The following is a 20,237-nucleotide window of genomic DNA, read 5'->3' as shown; positions in this document are numbered from 1 at the left end:
TATGGAATACTTGCCTTTATTGGCCGAGGAGTAGAATACAAGAGCAGGGAGGTCATGCTTAAATTGTATAATACTTTGGTTAGGCCACAGTTGGAGTACTGCGTGCAGTTCTGGTCGCCCTATTAAAGGAAGGGCATGATTGCACTGGAGAGGGTGCAGAGGAGATTTACTTGGATGCTGCCTGGAATGGAGAATCTTAGCTATGAGGATAGATTGGATAAGCTGGGTTTGTTCTCACTGGAACAGAGGAGGTTGAGAGGAGATCTCATTGAGATGTACAAAATTTTGAGGGGCCTGGATATAGTGGATTGTAAAGGCCTATCTCCCTTGGTGGAGGGGTCAATTACAAGGGGGCATAGTTTTAAGGTGGTTGGTGGAAGGTTCAGAGGGGATTTGTGGGGAGGCTTCTTTAAGCAGAGGATTGTGGGGGTCTGGAACTCACTGCCTGGATGCAGAAACCCTCACCATATTTGGATGGGCACTTAAAGTGCCGTAACCTGCAGGGTTACGGACCTAGAGCTGGTAAGTGGGGTTAGACTGGATAACCTCTTGTTGGCTGGCGCAGATACGATGGTAAGTACTGCAGGGAATCGAATATAGCCAAGGTGATCCCCTGGACTAGTTTCGATCGCCTGGATGGGTCAGAGAGGAATTTTCCCAGATTTTTTTGTTCCCCAATTGGCCTGGATTTTTATCTGTTTTTTGCCTCTCCCAGGAGATCACATGGCTCCGGTTGGGGTGGAGGGTAGAATGTTTTGGTGCAAGGGGTGTCGCAGTTGTGTGGGGTGGACTGGTTGGGCTGGGTGCTCTTTACCTTTCCGCCATTGTTCCTTTCCTGTATGGATCTGAGGCATGGACGATGTATAGAAGGCACCTCAAGTCGCTGGAGATATATCACCAACGATGTCTCCGCAAGATCCTGCAAATCCCCTGGGAGGACAGGCGCAGCAACATCAGTGTCCTCATTCAGGCTAACATCCCCAGTATAGAAGCACTGACCACACTTGATCAGCTTCGCTGGGCAGGCCACATAGTTCGCATGCCAGACATGAGACTCCCAAAGCAAATGCTTTATGCGGAGCTCTTTCATGGTAAACGAGCTAAAGGTGGGCAGCAGAAGCGTTACAAGGACACCCTCAAAGCCTCCCTGATAAAAGTGCGACATCGCCACTGACACCTGGGAGACCCTGGCCGATGACCGCCCGAGGTGAAGAAAGTGCATCCAGGAGGGCGTTGAGCTCTTCGAGTGGAAGTGGAAGGAGTGCGCAGCAAAGCAGCCCCACCCACCCCTTCCCTCAACGAATGCCTGTCCCACCTGTAACAGGGTCTGTGGCTCTCGTATTGGACTGTTCAGCCACTAAAGAACTCACTTTGGGAGTGGAAGCAAGTCTTCCTCGATTCCGAGAGACAGCCTATGATAATGATGATTGTTCATAGGTTTATATGTAACCTTCAAGGCTGCTGACCGAGGGCCGTGCGGCTCTTTGTCGGCCGGCATGGGCATGATGGGCCGAAATGGCCTCCCTCAGTGCTGTAAATTTCTATGTTTCTAAATTCATCAGCTTCAGCCAATCCATTAACTACAGTAGAAATGCGATATGACCCAGATAATAGTGAAGTGAAGGGATATCTCACCAGATTAAGCAATAGGTAAGCTGGCATGCGGCCAGAAGCAAGGTTGTTATCAAACCCCATCATGACCTGGGTTAATGAGACTTGCCGACATGATGATTATTTGATTTAATTACTAGTCCAGTCATCAATTACCTTTATTATAAACTGAAGTGTTGTCTGCTCATCGACCTGGTATGTGATGCAGTACATATAAAATCCAAGTAAGGCAGCCACACAGATCTGGAAAATAAAAGTTCAATTGTGAGATATTTAGACTGTTATTTTATCTTAAAGTTCAGTATTGCTTATTATAAGAACATAAGAACATAAGAATTAGGAACAGGAGTAGGCCATCTAGCCCCTCGAGCCTGCTCCGCCATTCAACAAGATCATGGCTGATCTGGCCGTGGACTCAGCTCCACTTACCCGCCCGCTCCCCATAACCCTTAATTCCCTTATTGGTTAAAAATCTATCTATCTGTGATTTGATTACATTCAATGAGCTAACCTCAACTGCTTCCTTGGGCAGAGAATTCCACAGATTCACAACCCTCTGGCAGAAGAAATTCCTTCTCAACTCGGTTTTAAATTGGCTCCCCCGTATTTTGAGGCTGTGCCCCCTAGTTCTAGTCTCCCCGACCAGTGGAAACAACCTCTCTGCCTCTATCTTGTCTATCCCTTTCATTATTTTAAATGTTTCGATAAGATCACACCTCATCCTTCTGAACTCCAACGAGTAAATACCCAGTCTACTCAATCTATCATTATAAGGTAACCCCCTCATCTCCGGAATCAGCCTAGTGAATCGTCTCTGTACCCCCTCCAAAGCTAGTGTATCCTTCCTTAAGTAAGGTGACCAAAACTGCATGCAGTACTCCAGGTGCGGCCTCACCAATACCCTGTACAGTTGCAGCAGGACCTCCCTGCTTTTGTACTCCATCCCTCTCGCAATGAAGGCCAACATTCCATTTGCCTTCCTGATTACCTGCTGCACCTGCAAACTAACTTTTTGGGATTCATGCACAAGGACCCCCAGGTCCCTCTGCACCACAGCATGTTGTAATTTTGCCCCATTCAAATAATATTCCCTTTTACTGTTTTTTTTTCCCCAAGGTGGATGACCTCACATTTTCCGACATTGTATTCCACCTGCCAAACCTTAGCCCATTCGCTGAACCTATCTAAATCTCTTTGCAACCTCTCTGGGTCCTCTACACAACCCGCTTTCCCACTAATCTTTGTGTCATCTGCAAATTTTGTTACACTACACTCTGTCCCCTCTTCCAGCTCATCTATGTATATTGTAAACAGTTGTAGTCCCAGCACCGATCCCTGTGGCACACCACTAACCACCGATTTCCAACCCGAAAAGGACCCATTTATCCCGACTCTCTGCTTTCTGTTAGCCAGCCAATTCTCGATCCATGCTAATACATTTCCTCTGACTCCACGTACCTTTATCTTCTGCAGTAATCTTTTGTGTGACACCTTATCGAATGCCTTTTGGAAATCTAAATACACCACATCCACCATGCTCGTTATATCCTCAAAGAATTACAGTAAATTAGTTAAACATGATTTCCCCTTCATGAATCCATGTTGCGTCTGCTTGATTGCTCTATTCCTATCTAGATGTCCCGCTATTTCTTCCTTAATGATAGCTTCAAGCATTTTCCCCACTACAGATGTTAAACTAACCGGCCTATAGTTACCTACCTTTTGTCTGCCTCCTTTTTTAAACAGAGGTGTTACATTAGCTGCGTTCCAATCCGCTGGTACTTCCCCAGAGTCCGGAGAATTTTGGTAGATTATAACGAATGCATCTGCTATAACTTCCGCCATCTCTTTTAATACCCTGGGATGCATTTCATCAGGACCAGGGGACTTGTCTACCTTGAGTCCCATTAGCCTGTCCAGCACTACCCCCCCTAGTGATAGTGATTATCTCAAGATCCTCCCTTCCCACATTCCCGTGACCAGCAATTTTTGGCATAGTTTTTGTGTCTTCCACTGTGAAGACCGAAGCAAAATAATTGTTTAAGGTCTCAGCCATTTCCACATTTCCCATTATTAAATCCCCCTTCTCATCTTCTAAGGGACCAACATTTACTTTAGTCACTCTATTCCATTTTATATATCGGTAAAAGCTTTTACTATCTGTTTTTATGTTTCGCGCAAGTTTACTTTCGTAATCTATCTTTCCTTTCTTTATCGCTTTCTTAGTCATTCTTTGCTGTCGTTTAAAATTTTCCCAATCTGCTAGTTTCCCACTAACCTTGGCCAACTTATACGCATTGGTTTTTAATTTGATACTCTCTTTTATTTCCTTGGTTATCCACGGCTGGTTATCCCTTCTCTTACTGCCCTTCTTTTTCACTGGAATATATTTTTGTTGAGCATTATGAAAGAGCTCCTTAAAAGTCCTCCACTGTTCCTCAATTGTGCCACCGTTTAGTCTGTGTTTCCAGTCTACTTTAGCCAACTCTGCCCTCATCCCACTGTAGTCCCCTTTGTTTAAGCATAGTACGCTCTTTTGAGACACTACTTCCTCACCCTCAATCTGTATTACAAATTCAACCATACTGTGATCACTCATTCCGAGAGGATCTTTTACTAGGAGATCATTTATTATTCCTGTCTCATTACACAGGACCAGATCTAAGATAGCTTGCTCCCTTATAGGTTCTGTAACATACTGTTCTAAGAAACAATCCCGTATGCATTCTATGAATTCCTCCTCAGAGTGTTACTCAGTCGTTCCTCTTTCTGCAACACTCACTGATTCTGGAATATATGTTAATACTCTACATGTGATGAATGTTTAATCAGATTCCATTATGTACATTAGGCAAGCAATATTTATGTAGTACTCAATGACTGGATTCTCTACATTTTTCTACAATGCAACATGCTTTAATTAACGGGCACCCTGCTCAGATTAGAATGTGCAAGCTTTTAATCTGTGGTTATGTATCCTTCTTGGCAAGTCGAGCTTGTGCAAGCTGTTAAATCTGATTGACGTTTTATTTCTATCTTACATAAAACATTTATGGGGGAGACTTATATTGGGCAATGTGACTGACAGGCCGTGTCCCAAGCAATCCATCCAGGCCTTGACACCCCGACAGAAAAACGGATGGGAACATGTGTGGTGATGTACAGAGTCAGCATGAATGCCACAATCAGTCAAATTAAGGGCTGGATTTTCGGCTTTTAAGATTTTGAGGCGGTGGAGGGTTCCTGATCGCGCCCGGAAACAATTTGTGCCTCAGTCAGCAAAATTCGTCAGCTGGGCCCTGAGTGTGGGGCGGGGCGCTAAGGTAGGCGTTGCACACCTCTCTCAGGGCGCTAGGCCGACTGAGCATGGGAAGATCCCGAACTAAACAGCCAGCCTCGGAGCGCTCTGAGAGAGGCCTGAGGTTGTGGGGAGGGTGGGGGAGAAAGAAACCTGAAATAAAACCAAAAATACATTTCCAAAAAATACCCCCGCCACCACAACATTAAAGTAAAAACCAATCACACTTACCTGAGTTGGACATTACTTACCTCACTGCAGCCGCTACAGGTTTTCACCGGCAGTCCCAGCACGTCGCTCTACGCAGCGTTACGGATCAGGCGGGAGTGTCATAACCAGGGGCGTTGCACATCGGTTTGCCTCTCCTGGGCAGGTAATGCTCCGCGACCCTACCGAAACAGGCCCCGAAAACCCCGGCGGGGCGCTGGAAGCTGGCCTCCCGCCCGGTAAAGCTCACCGCCGCCATTGCCGCCCCTCCGGGATGAAAACAGAAGCGGCCATCACCGGAAAATCCAGCCCTAAAATCCTAAACCATTTCTATAATCGCTCTTGAAAAATGCAAGATGGTTATCATTTTCCATTCGACAGTATGGGGAATTAATGGAGAGCTCCAGTCTGGAATTCCCTTTGTGAGGCCCTGTAGGAAAAGTCGGTTTGAAAAAGGCCTGCTGGTAATCCCTTCCTGCCTGAAGTTATATTTTGCCATCCCCACAAGGCCCCCTTTTCCTAGCTTCCAATGTATTGGCAAGAGAAACTGTTTTTCAAAGCTGAGAAAACCAAAAGCAAGCATATGGCAAAAAATAGTGCAAGATAGAAACAGTTTAATTTTCATTCTCGGGATGTGGGTGTCGCTGGCAAGGCCGGTATTTATTGCCCATCCCTAGTTGCCCTTGAGGAGGTGGTGGTGAGCCGCCTTCTTGAACCGCTGCGTAGCGGTTTGACACAACTGAGTGGCTTGCTGACTGTCGGTTTGTGAATGCATTTTCCTTTGTTCAAAATTAAAAGCGGCGTTGTTAAACTTTTAGAGACTAGTTTGAAAGTGCAAACCTGCTCCTTAAAACCCTCAGCCCTTTTTAAGACTGAGATGAGGAAGAATTTCTTCAATTTCTTTGGAATTCTCTGCCCCAAAGTGCTGTGGATGCTCAGTCTTTGAGTACATTCAAGGCTGAGATCGATAGATTTTTGGACGCTCGGAGAATCAAGGGATCGGGCGGGAAAGCAGAGTTGAGGTAGAAGATCAGCCACAACCTTATTGAATGGCGGAGCAGGCTCAAGCGGCTGTATGGCCTACTCCTGCTCCCATTTCTTATGTTCTTAGAAATGTTTGCATACAGGCTTTATATCTGCATGAACACAGGTTTAATTTGCCTCTCCTCGAGTTTTAGTTGTATTACACAGGGAGGTAATCTCCTTGCAAGGAAGTAGGGAGAAAAAATCAGAAAGGAAGACTTCACTAGACAGTCAGGCAGCCCTGATGTCTTGTCCCTGGTACATGGCCTGTTTCCAGTCGTTGAGTGATCATGGACGAGGGGTTACAGATACAAGATTAAATGTAGGATAGTTAAAACAGAGGGCAGGAGAGATTCCTTCGAACAGAGGGTTGTGAGGCTGTGGAATTCACTTCCAGGGTTAGTGGCTGAGGCAGAAACGATGTCAACATTCAAGATTAAATTGGAGAGGTGGATGAAGGAAAAGGGTTTGCAGGAATATGTGAACAGGGTGGGTACATGTGATTAGAATTATTTGCTCGCGTGGAGGGTAAATAATGCCATGAACCGGTTGGGCCGATTGGCCTATTTCGGTGTTGTAACTTCTAACTTGACCTACAGGCACGCCACCAATTCAGCCTCTCAGCTGTAGGTGGCAATGGCCCAGGAAAGACTTGCAGGCAGAACACCCGAGAATGGAGGCCAATCGGTGAAACGGAAATACCCTGAGCGACAATGCTTACATGTAAACATTTCTAACTGTGCAAACAGTCAGACAACCATTCTTCAACAACCAAGTAAATGGAGTGGGGTTCAGATCAGTGATGATCTTAGTGAATGCTGGAGCAGGCTCAAGGGGCTGAATGGCCTGCACCTGTTATATTCCTAAGCCTTCAGCAGACAAGGTATGAATACTAACATCAATTTTACTTTTAATTGCTGTAAATGTATTAGAGCATTACAATAATATAAGTGCCTCGGCTTGGTGTCCATGTAAACATAGATGCTTACCTATTCTCTTTTCCAACATCATCCCAAAGGCTCATTCTGTGTAATCAGGTGTTGCAGCAACTGTGCAACATGACATGGATTTGTGGCTGTATTGGCGACCACTGCTCAAAGCATTATCGGAGCGTGCAGACAGGGAAATTGAGTGTATCTGTCTCTCCGTCTGCATGTGCTTTGGCCAAATGGGCAGAGCACCTATCCAGTCAGGGAAAGGGGCAAATCTAGGCTAAGGGGGAACTGTCTGAAGATTACGTTTATAGATCTGAGACTTGGCATAGGAATGACCAAGGCAAAAATTATATTCCTAAAGAGGAGACCATTTTTAAGTTTAGTCAAGGAGTGAGTCTAAGAAGAGTAAAGCAAAGCTAAGATGCGGCTGGGTTATTGCAAGTGAAGGAGATAAGGAAAATGTGCTGTGGGATAAACCGAATGGGACATGAAGCCATGCCAACACTGAGCAGTGAGCTGCCAGCAATAGCAAGGGTCTGACTGCACTGCCATCAATATGCAGCTATGAAATAAAGCCCCATTCATGGTTATTGCAAAAACTAATAGGGGGAGAAATTCACTCTTGCCTCTGTTGCGGCGTTGCCCCAGGCAGAGCGTTAAATTTTGCGCCAGCTAATGGTTTGCGCTTGCCGACACAAAATTCATCAGCTAGGACCTGAGTGTGGGGCGGAGGGCTAAACACCTCTTTTAGGGCGCTAAGCCGGCTGAGCAAGTGAAAATCCCGAGCTAAAGAGCCGGCCTCGGAGCACTCTAAGAGAGGCCTGGAGGAGGGGGAGGGAATCTGAAAAAGAAATACCAAAAACATTCCCAATGAATAACTCACACCTCCACAACATAAATCTCAAAAGATAAACAATCACACTTACCTGAGGTAGACATTACCTCACTGCGGCCGCTACAGCTCGGAACGCCAGCCTCCACAGGCGTTCCCACCGGGGGCGCTACGGAGCGCTACGGGTCGGGCACCATCCAAATATCGAGCCGGTGTCGCAACCAGGGATGTTGCACACAGGCGCGCCACTTCCGGGCGATAATGCTCGCGTCCCATCGAAACCGGCCCCGAATGTCCCGGTGGGGTGCTGGAAGCTGGCCGCCCGCCTGGAAGTGCGTCCTGCTGCCATTGCCACCCCTCCGGGGCCAGGGGTGGCACATGACCGAAAATCCAACCCTCTAACTAGTGTTCTGGTAAACTAGTTATTAATTTTTTCATTCTAATGTGGACGGGACAATCTCATAGTCATTATTACTAAATAAAATAAAAACAGAGAATGCTGGCAATTTCAGCGGGTCAGGCAGCATCTGTGGAGAGAAACAGAGTTAATGTTTCAGCTCGATGACCCTTCGTCAGAACTGACCCGCTGAGATTTCCAGCATTTTTTGGTTTTATTTCAGATACCAGCATCCGCAGTATTTTGATTTTGTATTTCTAAATAAAAGTTCATCTTTAAAGGAATGTTATCATATTACAGTTCATTAATCTTTATTCTATGGGTATCAATGATAATTTATTTGCCACTGGTTCAATAAATCACAACTGTGAAATTCAAACCCTACACCACACATTTATAAAGCAACAAAGGCCATAAACCTGTGTGTATTAGTCGTATTATGCTTCTGAGGGACTTTTACATTGGCGATAGCTTCACAAGATTTTCTCTATGCTCCAGCACTGAGAGACTTGGCCTAACAGTTCTGGGTTGTGGGAGCAAATTAACTCAAGGGGCTCTCAACATTGAGTTGAAGGCTTGGGAGGGACACTATAATATTTTGCTAACTCGCCGCAGAAGAAGTGGTTTGGGAATTAAAAATATGCTCTTGTTGAAAGTCCACATTCCGCCTTTCCACTCAAAGGCAATGGTCTAAAATGGGCTTTCCCACTTCAACGATCTATAATATTAAATTGCATCATTTTACATAGAATGTACAGCACAGAAACAGGTCATTCGGCCCAACATGTCCATGCTAGTGTTTATGCTCTACAAGACTCTCCTTCTTCATCTAACAATATCTCCCTCGTGTTTATCTAGCTGCCCCTTATATGCATCTATGTTCCTCGCCTCAACTACTCCCTATGGTAGCAAGTTCCACATTCTCACCACTCTCTGAGTAAAGAAGTTTCTCCTGAATTCCCCATTGGATGTATTAGTGACTATCTTGTATTTATGACCCCTAGTTTTGGACTCCCCACAAGTGGAAACATCTTCTCTACGTCTACCCTATCAAACCCTTTCATAATCGTGAAGACCTCTAGCGGGTTAACCCTCAGCCTTCTCTTTTCTAGAGAAAAAAGCGCCAGCCTGTTTAATCTTTCCTGATAGCTATAACCTCAGTTCTGGTATCATCCTTGTAATCTTTTTTTCTGTTTTGAAATCTGTGTTGACTATTCTTTATTATATGTTCAGTTTCTAAATGTTTTTCTATTACATCTTTGAGTAACAATTCCATTAAATAAATTACCTAGACTCAAGTGCAGGGAGCAACGTTATAAAGTTTGCAAATGATACTAAACTTGGCAAAGTCATAGATAGTGATAAGGATAGTTATAGGCTTTAGGATGACTGGCAGGATGGTGAAATGGGCAGAAGCGTGGCAGATACAGTTCAATGCGGAGAAGTGTGAGGTGATGCACTTTGGGAGGACTAATATGGAACGACAGTACCAGTATACTATAAATGGCACAGTTCTGAAAAGTGTCGATGAGCAGAAAGACCTTGGTGTCCATGTACACAAATCCTTAAAGATGGCAGGGCTAGTTGGTGAGGTGGTTAAAAATGCATTTAGGTTACTAGGGTCTATAAATAGAGGAATAGAATATAAAAGCAAAGAGATGATGCTAGAACTTTATAAATCACTGGTTAAGCCCCAGCTGGAGTGTTGTGGACAATTCTGGGCACCACACTCCAGGAAAGATGTAAAGGGCTTAGAAAAGGTACAGAGGAGGTTTCCCAGGATGTTACGAGGGATGAGGGACTTCAGTTATGAGGTTGGAAAAGTAAGGACTGTTCTCCTTGGAACACAGAAGGTTAAGAGGTGACCTAATAGAGGTTTTTAAGATGATGAGAGGTTTTGATAGAGTAGACAGAGAAAAATTATTCCCTCTGCCGAGTGGGTCAATAACCAGAGGTCATAGATTCAAAATCAATGGCAAAAGATCTCGAGGGGAGATCAGGAAAATGATTTCACTCAGAGAGTTGTGGGGATCTGGAACGCTTGACCTGAACAGGTGGTGGAGGCTGATTCCATGAATAATTTTAAAAGGGAGTTGGACAGGTACTGGAGGATGAGGAATTTACTGGGTTATCGACATAAAGCGGGGATTTGGGACTAAACACGACTGCTCTGTCAAAGAGCTAGCACAGGCAGGAATGGCCGAATGGCCTCCTTCTGTGCTGTAGGATTCCATGCTTCTATGATCTTTCCTACCACCAACATTAAACTAACTGGTCTATTCCCTGGATTTGTTCTACTTACAGTACTGAAGGAGCCTCAACTTCAACCAATCTCGATGAGCAAAGCTGTACAGATGTATTTAAGTGTAATGCCTACAAATTTTTAACTCACCAATGAGTTAGTTTTAGTCTACCTGGGTCAACTGATATATTCTGACTTTAGGGTCAGAGATTAAAATTTCCGCAACCACGTACAGTAAATCTACCATCAGAAAAGCACTGCCCACCTGTCCGTGTTGTTCTTTCCCAATTTTTACTCAATTGTAAAATGATTGGAAGAGGCCAATTTAAGACAGAAGGAATCGAAACTAGAAAAACAAAAGGTGACCTTTCGGTCTGGTGGCCAGGAAAACGGCTGTAAGCTGGGATACGTCTCCCTCATGTTTCTGGAAGCACCATATTGTATAAACACAGGGTCGCCAACCCTCCAGGATTGTCCTGGAGTCTCCAAGAATTAAAGGTTAATCTCGAGTGCACTGCTGGGAGCAACACCCGGGAGAAAAAACATCTCTTTAATTTTCTTTGAATACCATTAGAAATATATTCAGGATTGGGAAAATAGGCTATTTGACAGACACTCAAGAATCATCCAATCAGGTAATGAAGAGTTGGCTTGCCTTGAAATTGGTGCATGTCATGTACGCACCTGTGAGTATGCTGTTGCAAAGGTGGCCATTAACCGGCTCAAGCAGCAGGCGGTCGAGAGGTTCGTTCAGTCCAACTGCCTGCCTCTCTTCCACAGTTACTTTCGAGCCAAGGTGTCCCTGGAGATGGAGCACGCGGTATCCACCGGTACGCTCATGGCCTTCCGCGAAATGTGGGTGTCGTAGGGACTGGAGTGCACCATCACCCCCAGCAACCAAATTTAATTTGATCCAGTAATGTCAAAAGATAAGTTTGTTTAATTTGTCGGTTTTAGTGCCCCTTTAATAAGGAGGCATTTGATTTATAGTTTCAACGAAATAGTTGTAGAGCTGTTGCATTGTGAGTGGCTTAGCTAGTCAATTGATGTTCACAACACTCAATAAAACCCCAGCCAGTTGGGTCTAGGTCATCCACGATGAGGTATGCGGTGGTGAGCCTAGTGGATGAACTGGTAATGTGTAGTGTGATTGTTAAACCTTTGTTAATAAACCAACTAGATCTTAACTAGAGCTTCCGGTTTTGAGGATGGAGCTTCAACTCGCGTTTCCGGTCACCTGTCGCTTTAATTCTCTGCTACTCTCCCACTCTGACATCTCCGTCCTCGGCCTCGTCCAATGAAGCTCAAGGAACAGCACCTCATCTTCCGTTTAGGCACTTTACAGCCTTCTGTTCTCAACTTAGAAGTCAACAATTTCAGACCATAACCTCTGGCCATATTTTGCTCCCTTGCCTTTTTTTTAAACCCCCCCCCCCCAATTTTATGTATTTTTTTCTCTCTTTGTCTCCAATGGCAGCTGGTAATTATCCTGCCATTCACACCCTATCTAGACTCATCTTTTTCTAACTTCTGCCATTACCATCTCAAGTCAGCCCATCATCACTTTTGTCTCTCTAATCTCTCCTGCCTTCCACCCTATCACAGACCTTCCCTTTTGTTCTATCCTCCCCTCCCCCTTTCAGTGCTCCTTAAGAATCTGTTAATTTTGAACATTCACCAGTTCTGACAAAGGGTCACAGACCTGAAACGTTAACTCTGTTCCTCTCCACAGATGCTGCCTGACCCGCTGAGATTGCCAGCATTTTCTGTTTTTATTTTAGTTCTTAATAACAATGTGTTGCTACGAATGCTTAAGCAAAGAACCCATGAAGCAAATACATGACAGGGGAGGAAGGTGGTAAACCACGAGGATGGGCGTTTTAGGCTATCGATGGTGAAGTGTAACGGCAGGACAGTTGGAGACAGGAGGTTATGTGTTGAAACCTCCAGGAATACATCCAACCAGAGTTGGCAACGCTATATAAACAGGGCCAAATGCCGGGTCGAGCCGCACGCTGCTCCTTTGAAGGCCCTGACCTGCGGCTGGTCCTTGCAGGTTGGGGCTGCCGCACCAACAACATGGAGTTCGGGAGCTGGATTATTAGGTCCTTCATTGAAACACCCTCATCCCTTTTTGGCGTGGAAGTGGGTCATCCTCGACACGAGGGACAGCCTATGATGATGATAAACAGGTCAGCTTGAACATTTGGAGGTAGTGCTTCCAAGGGCAGTCTGACTGCTGGCCAGAGTATTCACGAAGCATGACTAACACAGTTAATTCGTGCCCAACCTTCAGCAGGTCTGCACCTTCACCCACTGGCTTTCAAACTGCAAGGGAAATCACTGAAGCCATTACATTTCTATCAAACTGGCATCAGATTTTCGATTTTCTTTCTGGTTTTCCTTCTACATCCTTTCTGTTGCAATACACCAATAGTGTTTTCTGCCAATGCTAAAAACAACAAGGCTACGGGAGCGGATGGAATCCCTGCTGAGGCATTAATGTATGGCGGAGAGGCACTGTTGGCACGAATACACGACCTCATCTCTATCATCTGGAGGGAGGAGAGCATGCCAGGGGATCTCAGAGATGCAGTAATCGTGACCATCTTTAAAAAAGGGGACAAGTCTGACTGCGGAAACTACAGAGGAATCTCCCTGCTTTCAACCACTGGGAAAGTCGTCGCTAGAGTCCTCCTCAACCGTCTTCTTCCCGTGGCCGAGGAGTCACAGTGTGGATTTTGTCCCCTACGGGGCAAAACGGACATGATTTTTGCAGCGCGACAGCTACAGGAAAAATGCACAGAATAATGCCAGCCCTTATACATGGCCTTCTTCGATCTTACAAAGGCCTTTGACACTGTCAACCGCGAGGGTCTATGGAGCGTCCTCCTCCGTTTCGGATGCCCCCAAAAGTTCGTCACCATCCTCTGCCTGCTCCACGACGACATGCAGGCTGTGACCCTTACCAACGGATCCATCACAGACCCAATTCACGTCCGGACCGGGGTCAAACAGGGCTGCGTCATCGTCCCAACCCTCTTCTCAATCTTTCACGCCGCCTTGCTCCACCTCACAGTCAACAAGCTCCCCGCTGGAGTGGAACTAAACTGCAGAACCAGTGGGAAACAGTTCAACCTGCGCCATCTCCAGGCCAGATTCAAGACCACCCCAACCTCTGTCGTCGAGCTACAGTACGCGGATGACGCCTGCGTCTGCGCACATTCAGAGGCCGCATTCCAGGACATAGTCGACGTATTTACTGAGGCATACAAAAGCATGGGCCTTACGCTAAACATTCGTAAGACAAAGGTCCTCCACCAGCCTGTCCTCGCCGTCCAGCACTGCCCCCCAGTCATCAAGATCCACGGCACGGCCCTGGACAACGTGGACCATTTCCCTTATCTCGGGAGCCTCCTATCAACAAGAGCAGGCATCGACGACGAGATCCAACACCGCCTCCAGTGCGCCAGTGCAGCCTTCAGTCACTTGAGGAAAAGAGTGTTTGAAGACCAGGCACTCATAACTGCCACCAAGCTCATGGTCTACAGGGCTGTAGTAATACCTGCCCTCTTGTATGGCTCAGAGACATGGACCATGTACAGTAGACACCTCAAGTTGCTGGAGAAATATCACCAACGATGTCTCCGCAAGATCCTACAAATCCCCTGGGAGGACAGGTGCATCAACATCAGCGTCCTCACTCAGGCTAACATCCCCAGCATTGAAGCACTGACCACACTTGATCAGCTCCGCTGGGCAGGCTATATAGTCCGCATGCCAGACACGAGACTCCCAAAGCAAGTGCTCTACTCGGAACTCCTCCATGGCAAACAAGCCAAAGGTGGGCAGCGGAAACGTTACAAGGACACCCTCACAGTCTCCCTGATAAAGTGCAACATCCCCACTGACACCTGGGAGTCCCTGGCCCAAGACTGCCCTAAGTGGAGGAAGTGCATCCGAGAGGGCGCTGAGCACCTCGAGTCTCAACGCCGAGAGCATGCAGAAATCAAGCGCAGACAGCGGAAAGAGCGTGCGGTGAACCAGTCCACCCACCTTTTCCCTCAACAACTATCTGCCCCACCTGTGACAGAGTCTGTGGCTCTCATATTAGACTGTTCAGCCACCAAAGAACTTGTAGTGTCTCTGCACCTTGTTACAAACTCACACGAGGCAAGTATATATCAGACACGGTCACTCTGTGACCTTCACATTATTCCCAGGACCAAGGAGTGCTGACCCTGGGTGGGACCTCTCCTTTTATACCTGGAAACCCAGGTGAGGAGTGTCTCCCGCAAGCTCACCCCCTGTGGTCAGGGTGTGCATTTCAAGGGTACAGGTACAGTGTGCATGAGTTACAGTTACATAACTATTGTCATTGCAAGATGATGAAATACATACCAGAACTCACTTCAGGAGTGGAAGCAAGTCGTCCTCGATTCCGAGGGACTGCCTATGCTGATGATGATGTACTGTTTCCCTTTGGATAGTTGACGCTGTCGTTTGAAAGTTAGAGCAGGAGCTCCCAAGGAGTATGCCAATATTTGCAGATGATCCTCACGCAGTTTGAAAGCCCCTGCCTAAGATAGACATTTACAGGGAGAAGGCTTGAAACTGCCCACTTCATTTCCTGTTGGACCTTTATGGCCTCCATGCAGAACAGGATTTCTTCCCATCAGCATGGGTTGAATTCGAACACAAGTCTCAGGGGTGAAAGAACAATGGCCCGGAATTGATGGTGGGTAATAACAGCGAACTGTCAGCGTTTGCCGTTATTACCCCAGTGAAACTGACCGCAACTTCAGGATGCAGCATGTACGCATCTAAACTCGGAAATTCACTGCTCTGATGCTGGCTGCGCTGCAGCCCCTCCACAGCCAGAAATTAGTGCCATCTGTGAAATCAGGGAAACTGACAAAAACTTGGCCTTTTCCGCGGTAAAATCACTGTTAAATACCCTGTTAAAAGTTAGAGCCTTTTGGAGCAGGTGCAACTGGGGTTTTAAACAATGTATTGACTGCTGAGCAAACGTTAAGGCCCTGAAAAACTTTCTGAAGTGTCAAATGTATTCATTTTAATAAAAATAAAATGTTTTAAGAAACTTAACAAATATATATTAAGTTTGTCCATCTTTATTTAAGGTTTATCTTTTCCTCAGGTCAGAGTCCCAATCTTTGTTTTGCTCTCTGTAATATTTTTTTAAAAGTTGGAATAAAAAGATTTTATTCACTTCCTGGTTCCCGGTCTGTGAGGATTCTGCACTGTTTAGGGACAGCTTGTTGACATCACAGCAGCTCGCGCTCGGGACTCCCCATTAACTTACACTGATCGCAACTGAACATCGGAAAAGCTGAACTTCTCACCAGAGAGATCATGAGAGCTTTGTGAGAAGTTTACTTCGGGGCCAGTGGCAAACACCTTGGCTTATTATCTATATGAATGTCTTGCATCTCGGGAATGCCCACTGCAAACTAACCTTGGCGGGGAAAAAAACATTCCAGCATGGATTCTTCTAATCTGCAGCCTGACATTTACATGGCCCTACCCATCTGTAAACATTCCTCATTTAACAATTACACTCTGAATGACCTCAATTAACAGCAATTTGATTATTAACCTTAAAAAGGACACCTTAGCAACAGAATACAACAATGTATGTTACATGCTGAGACTCCCCTGTCATTGCAAGTAATGTATCATCTGACTTACTGTGACCAATCGTAGGTCAGAGTCACTGGTAGACATTTATTTATATTTGATGATATCCCGTGGCATTGCTCATTCCATATCGGCGGTTCTCCTGTTTTAAGAACAGGGATATTCTACCATATAACACATAATGTATTCTGCTACTACGGGGCAGGTGTGTGTAACTTAACCTGTTCCCTCAAGGCTACAGTTAGTCCTAGGTATAACCTGAGATCACAAACCTGTGCTTCATTTCTCTGTAAATCATTCAGTCTCTTTATCTTTTAAGATTGTTTGGCATCAATGACAAAATTAAATGTTTTAAGTTGTAAGGGACTCAGAGCTTTTATATGTAAGAGTATTCGATCTCCACTGTCTTAAATGGAATTGAAAATGGGGAGAGGTGCATAACAGGCGGCTGATCCGATAAAACTATACTATCGCCCAAAGTCACAATCACTCCCAGTGAGTCAAGAGCAAGTGCAGTCTTCAGGTGAAGCAGGGTTAGAGGAGCCAAGCCACACAGATATAGTTCAGTCCCCATTGTGAAGTCGTTCATTATGAATTCCAACATCCACATCTATAATGGAAACTGCCTATGTCAACTTGTCACAGCGCAATTCCACCCTACTAGTGGTGGAGTGCCTCCACTGGTAGGAGGGTGTAATTACAGCATGCTATAAGTTGACAAGTGCATGCGGATGCAGGTTTTTGATTATTTAAATTTTAGAATAACTAACACGAAATAGTTGCAAAATATACTTTCGCACTTTGTTGTAAAAATCTGTTAAAGTCATGCATTCAAAACACAACTTAGATTCCTCATTCCGACCATAGAGTAACAAGGATTGCAATCCCGCTCCACCCCACCACCACCAAGATCTCTAAAATTGAGCTGAAGTTTAACGCAACTGTTATTTATTATTCAATAGCGTTTGTTTTTCAAACCTCAGGGGAAAATGCTGCCAGAATTTCTTTGGCTCTCTAAACTCCAATACTGTTTGCTTTTAATTATTTAAGACCGATGAAAGTTATAATACCGAATATGGCTTTTTTTTTAAAGCGTGTGACAGTAACTAAAAGGTTTGCATAAGTGTTTGCATTTGTGTCAGCTGTGGCTCAGTGGATAGCACTCTTGCTTCTGAATTGGAAAGTTGTGGGTTCAAATCCCACCCTAGGACCTTGTAGCATAGAAAATCTAGTGCTAAGGGAGTGCTGCACTGTAAGAGGTGCTGTTTTTTTGGATGAGATGTCTGCTCTCTCAAGTGGTTGTAAAAGATCCCATTTTGAAGAACAGGGGAGTTATCCCCGGTGTCCTGGCCAATATTTATCCCTCAATCAACATAACAAAAAAACAGATGATCTGGTCATTATCACATTGCTGTTTGTGGGAGCTTGCTGCGTGCGAATTGGCGTTTCCGACATTACAACAGTGACTACACTCCAAAAGTTATTTTTTGGCTGTAAAGTGCTTTGAGATGTCTGGTGGTCGTGAAAGGCGCTACATAAATGCAAGTCTTTCTTTATAAAGAGAGGGGAGAATCAAATTAAACAGATATCTGTGTACTTTCAGAAAGACTGCCACCGTGCTCATTTGGTTATCAGCGTGACATCGCCAAAAGGATTGGCGCCCTCCTTCAAGCTGCTATCCACATTTACCTTTGACCTATTATTTGCATGTCTGGCTCCTGCACAATGTTACACTTTGTCCCAGACTGTAATCACAATTGCAGCAGTATCCGAGGGAGCAATTGTCACAGAGCACAATGTAACCAGCGGACCTCACACACAGTCTTGTTTACTCTGACAGCACAACACTGCCAGAATTTGTCAGCTCTCCCTTCGCTGCTCAAATCATATTGACCAAGCAACGCCACACGGGCTTTTAGCAGGAACGTCTCGCATGCATTAATTAGCTCTGCTTGCCCTTGTTAGCGAGATGCAATAATGTCAGTCATGAAGCATATTGCAAAAAGGCAGTGATGTTTTATATATATATATGTATAATTTGTAAGGAAAATAAACAGCTTACAATGATGCCAACCCAGTACGGGGTGTCTCTGGCCAGCAAGGAGGAGCTGAGGCTTTTCATGATGAAGGCGACCACTGCGATGGTAATGCCCAGGACCAGTTGCAGTGAGGCGATGATCACGGGGAAGCGGCAGCCACAACACTTGTGGGAATCCTCATCCTGGCCCGCTTTGGCCGCTCCCTTCTTGTCCTTCTTCTCCGCCGCTCTGTCTGTCTCTTTCCCAGCCTCGACGTTCTTGCTCTGCCCTGCTTGGTCCTGCTTTTTGTTGTTTTGCTCGTCCGTCCCCATGCTTTCTGCCTATTTGGTGTGTGTTTTAAAAAGAGCAGAGAATTGGTGATGGTAGTGTGAACTTAAAGGGCGTTGGTGTTGAAAATCGATTACAGACCTAGACAAATATGGAAAGCATTCAGGGGGCAGCTCCCAGCCCTTCGAATCCCACATATAGACCAACAGGAGGGGGGAGGCGAGGGGGACTCAAACACCCCACAGAAAAGGGCCTGTGCAAACTCCACTTAGCTCAAAGGTTATTTGTATTGGGTAAAGAGAGGGAGGGGGGAAAGAACCAGTTCTTAGTTATTTTCAGATTTACAATGGAATAGAGAATCCAACTGGAAAACACAACAACAAAACCTGTATGCCTAGCCTGTGATTAACCTGGCTTTTCTGATCCCAACTGAGCTGCAGGGAAATACCCTACTCCGGATTGTGAAGAAAAAAGACTTGCATTTATATAGTGCCTTTCACGACCACCGGACAGCTTAAAGAGCTTCACAGCCAATGAAGTGTAGTCACTGTTGTAATATGGGAAATGCAGCAGCCAATTTGCGCACAGCAAGCTCCCACAAACAGCAATGTGATAATGATCAGATAATTTTTTTTTGTTTTGTTGATTGAGGGATAAATATAGGCATTACCGTTTCGGAGTTCTGAGTAGAGCGCTTGCTTAGGGAGTCATGAGTCGGGCATGCGGACAATGTGGCACAAGACTCCCAAAACAAGCGCTCTACTCGGAACTCCTACACGGCAAGTGAGCCCCAGGTGGGCAGAGGAAACGTTTCAAGGACACCCTCAAAGCCTCCCTGATAAAGTGCATCATCCCCACTGACACCTGGGAATCCCTGGCCCAAGACTGCCCAAAATGGAGGAAGAGCATCCGGGAGGGCACTGAGCACCTCGAGTCTCATCGCCAAGAGCATGCAGAAACCAAGCGCAGGCAGCGGAAGGAGCGTGCGGCAAACCTGTCCCACCCACCCTTTCCTTCAACCACTGTCTGTCCCACCTGCGACATAGACTGTAATTCCTGCATTGGACTGTACAGCCACCTGAGAACTCACTTTTAGAGTGGAAGCAAGCAATTTTGAGGGACTGTCTATGATGACGATGAAATATTTGCCATGACACCGGGGATAACTCCCCTGCTCTTCTTAGAAATAGTGCCATGGGGATCTTTCACATCCACTTGAGAGGGCAGACAGGGCCTTGGTTTAACTTCTCATCCAAAAGACAGCACCTCCGATAGTGCAGCACTCCCTCAGCACTGCATTGGAGTGTCAGCCTAGATTTTTTTAATGCTCAAACCCTCGCGTGGGACTTGAAGCCACAACTTTCTGACTCAGAGGCGAGAGTGCTACCCACTGAGCCACAGCTGACAGAGCCTTGCTTATACTAGGTAACTGAGGATAGGGTATGCCCATCTCAGTCAACAGCAATGCTATCCTTATAGAGCAGGATATAATCATAGAATGATACAGCACAGAAGCAGGCCATTCAGCCCAACGTGCCTGTGCCGGCTCCTAGTTAGAGCTGTCCAATTGGTCCCACTCACTGCTCCCTGCTCTTCCCTCATAGCCCTGTTAATGCTTTCCCTTCAAATATTTACCCAATTCTCTTTTGAATGTTACTATTGAATCTGCTTCCACCACCCTTTCAGGCAGCACGTTCCAGATTACAACTTGCTGTGTACAACAATGTT

At 45.7% G+C, this 20,237-nt stretch overlaps 1 protein-coding gene across 1 annotated transcript in view; it reads right to left on the bottom strand.

Annotated features, from left to right (window-relative positions):
• The window catches only part of sspn (sarcospan (Kras oncogene-associated gene)), a 55,904-nt gene extending 37,054 nt beyond the window's left edge, over window positions 1-18,850 (bottom strand). Inside the window, exons 1-2 of the mRNA XM_070897632.1 lie at window positions 18,266-18,850; window positions 1,768-1,854 (exon numbers count right to left, since the gene is read on the bottom strand). Of these exons, the coding sequence (XP_070753733.1) occupies window positions 1,768-1,854; window positions 18,266-18,553 (375 nt within the window). The 5' untranslated portion in view covers window positions 18,554-18,850. The remainder of the gene's footprint in view (window positions 1-1,767; window positions 1,855-18,265) is intronic.
• Window positions 18,851-20,237: the final 1,387 nt, after the last annotated feature.

Source organism: Pristiophorus japonicus, chromosome 13 (genome assembly GCF_044704955.1).
Source record: "Pristiophorus japonicus isolate sPriJap1 chromosome 13, sPriJap1.hap1, whole genome shotgun sequence".
Classification (NCBI taxonomy): Eukaryota; Metazoa; Chordata; class Chondrichthyes; family Pristiophoridae; genus Pristiophorus; species Pristiophorus japonicus.
The sequence above is the reverse complement of the archived record's forward strand: the minus strand, read 5'-3'. Positions and strand labels throughout refer to the sequence as shown.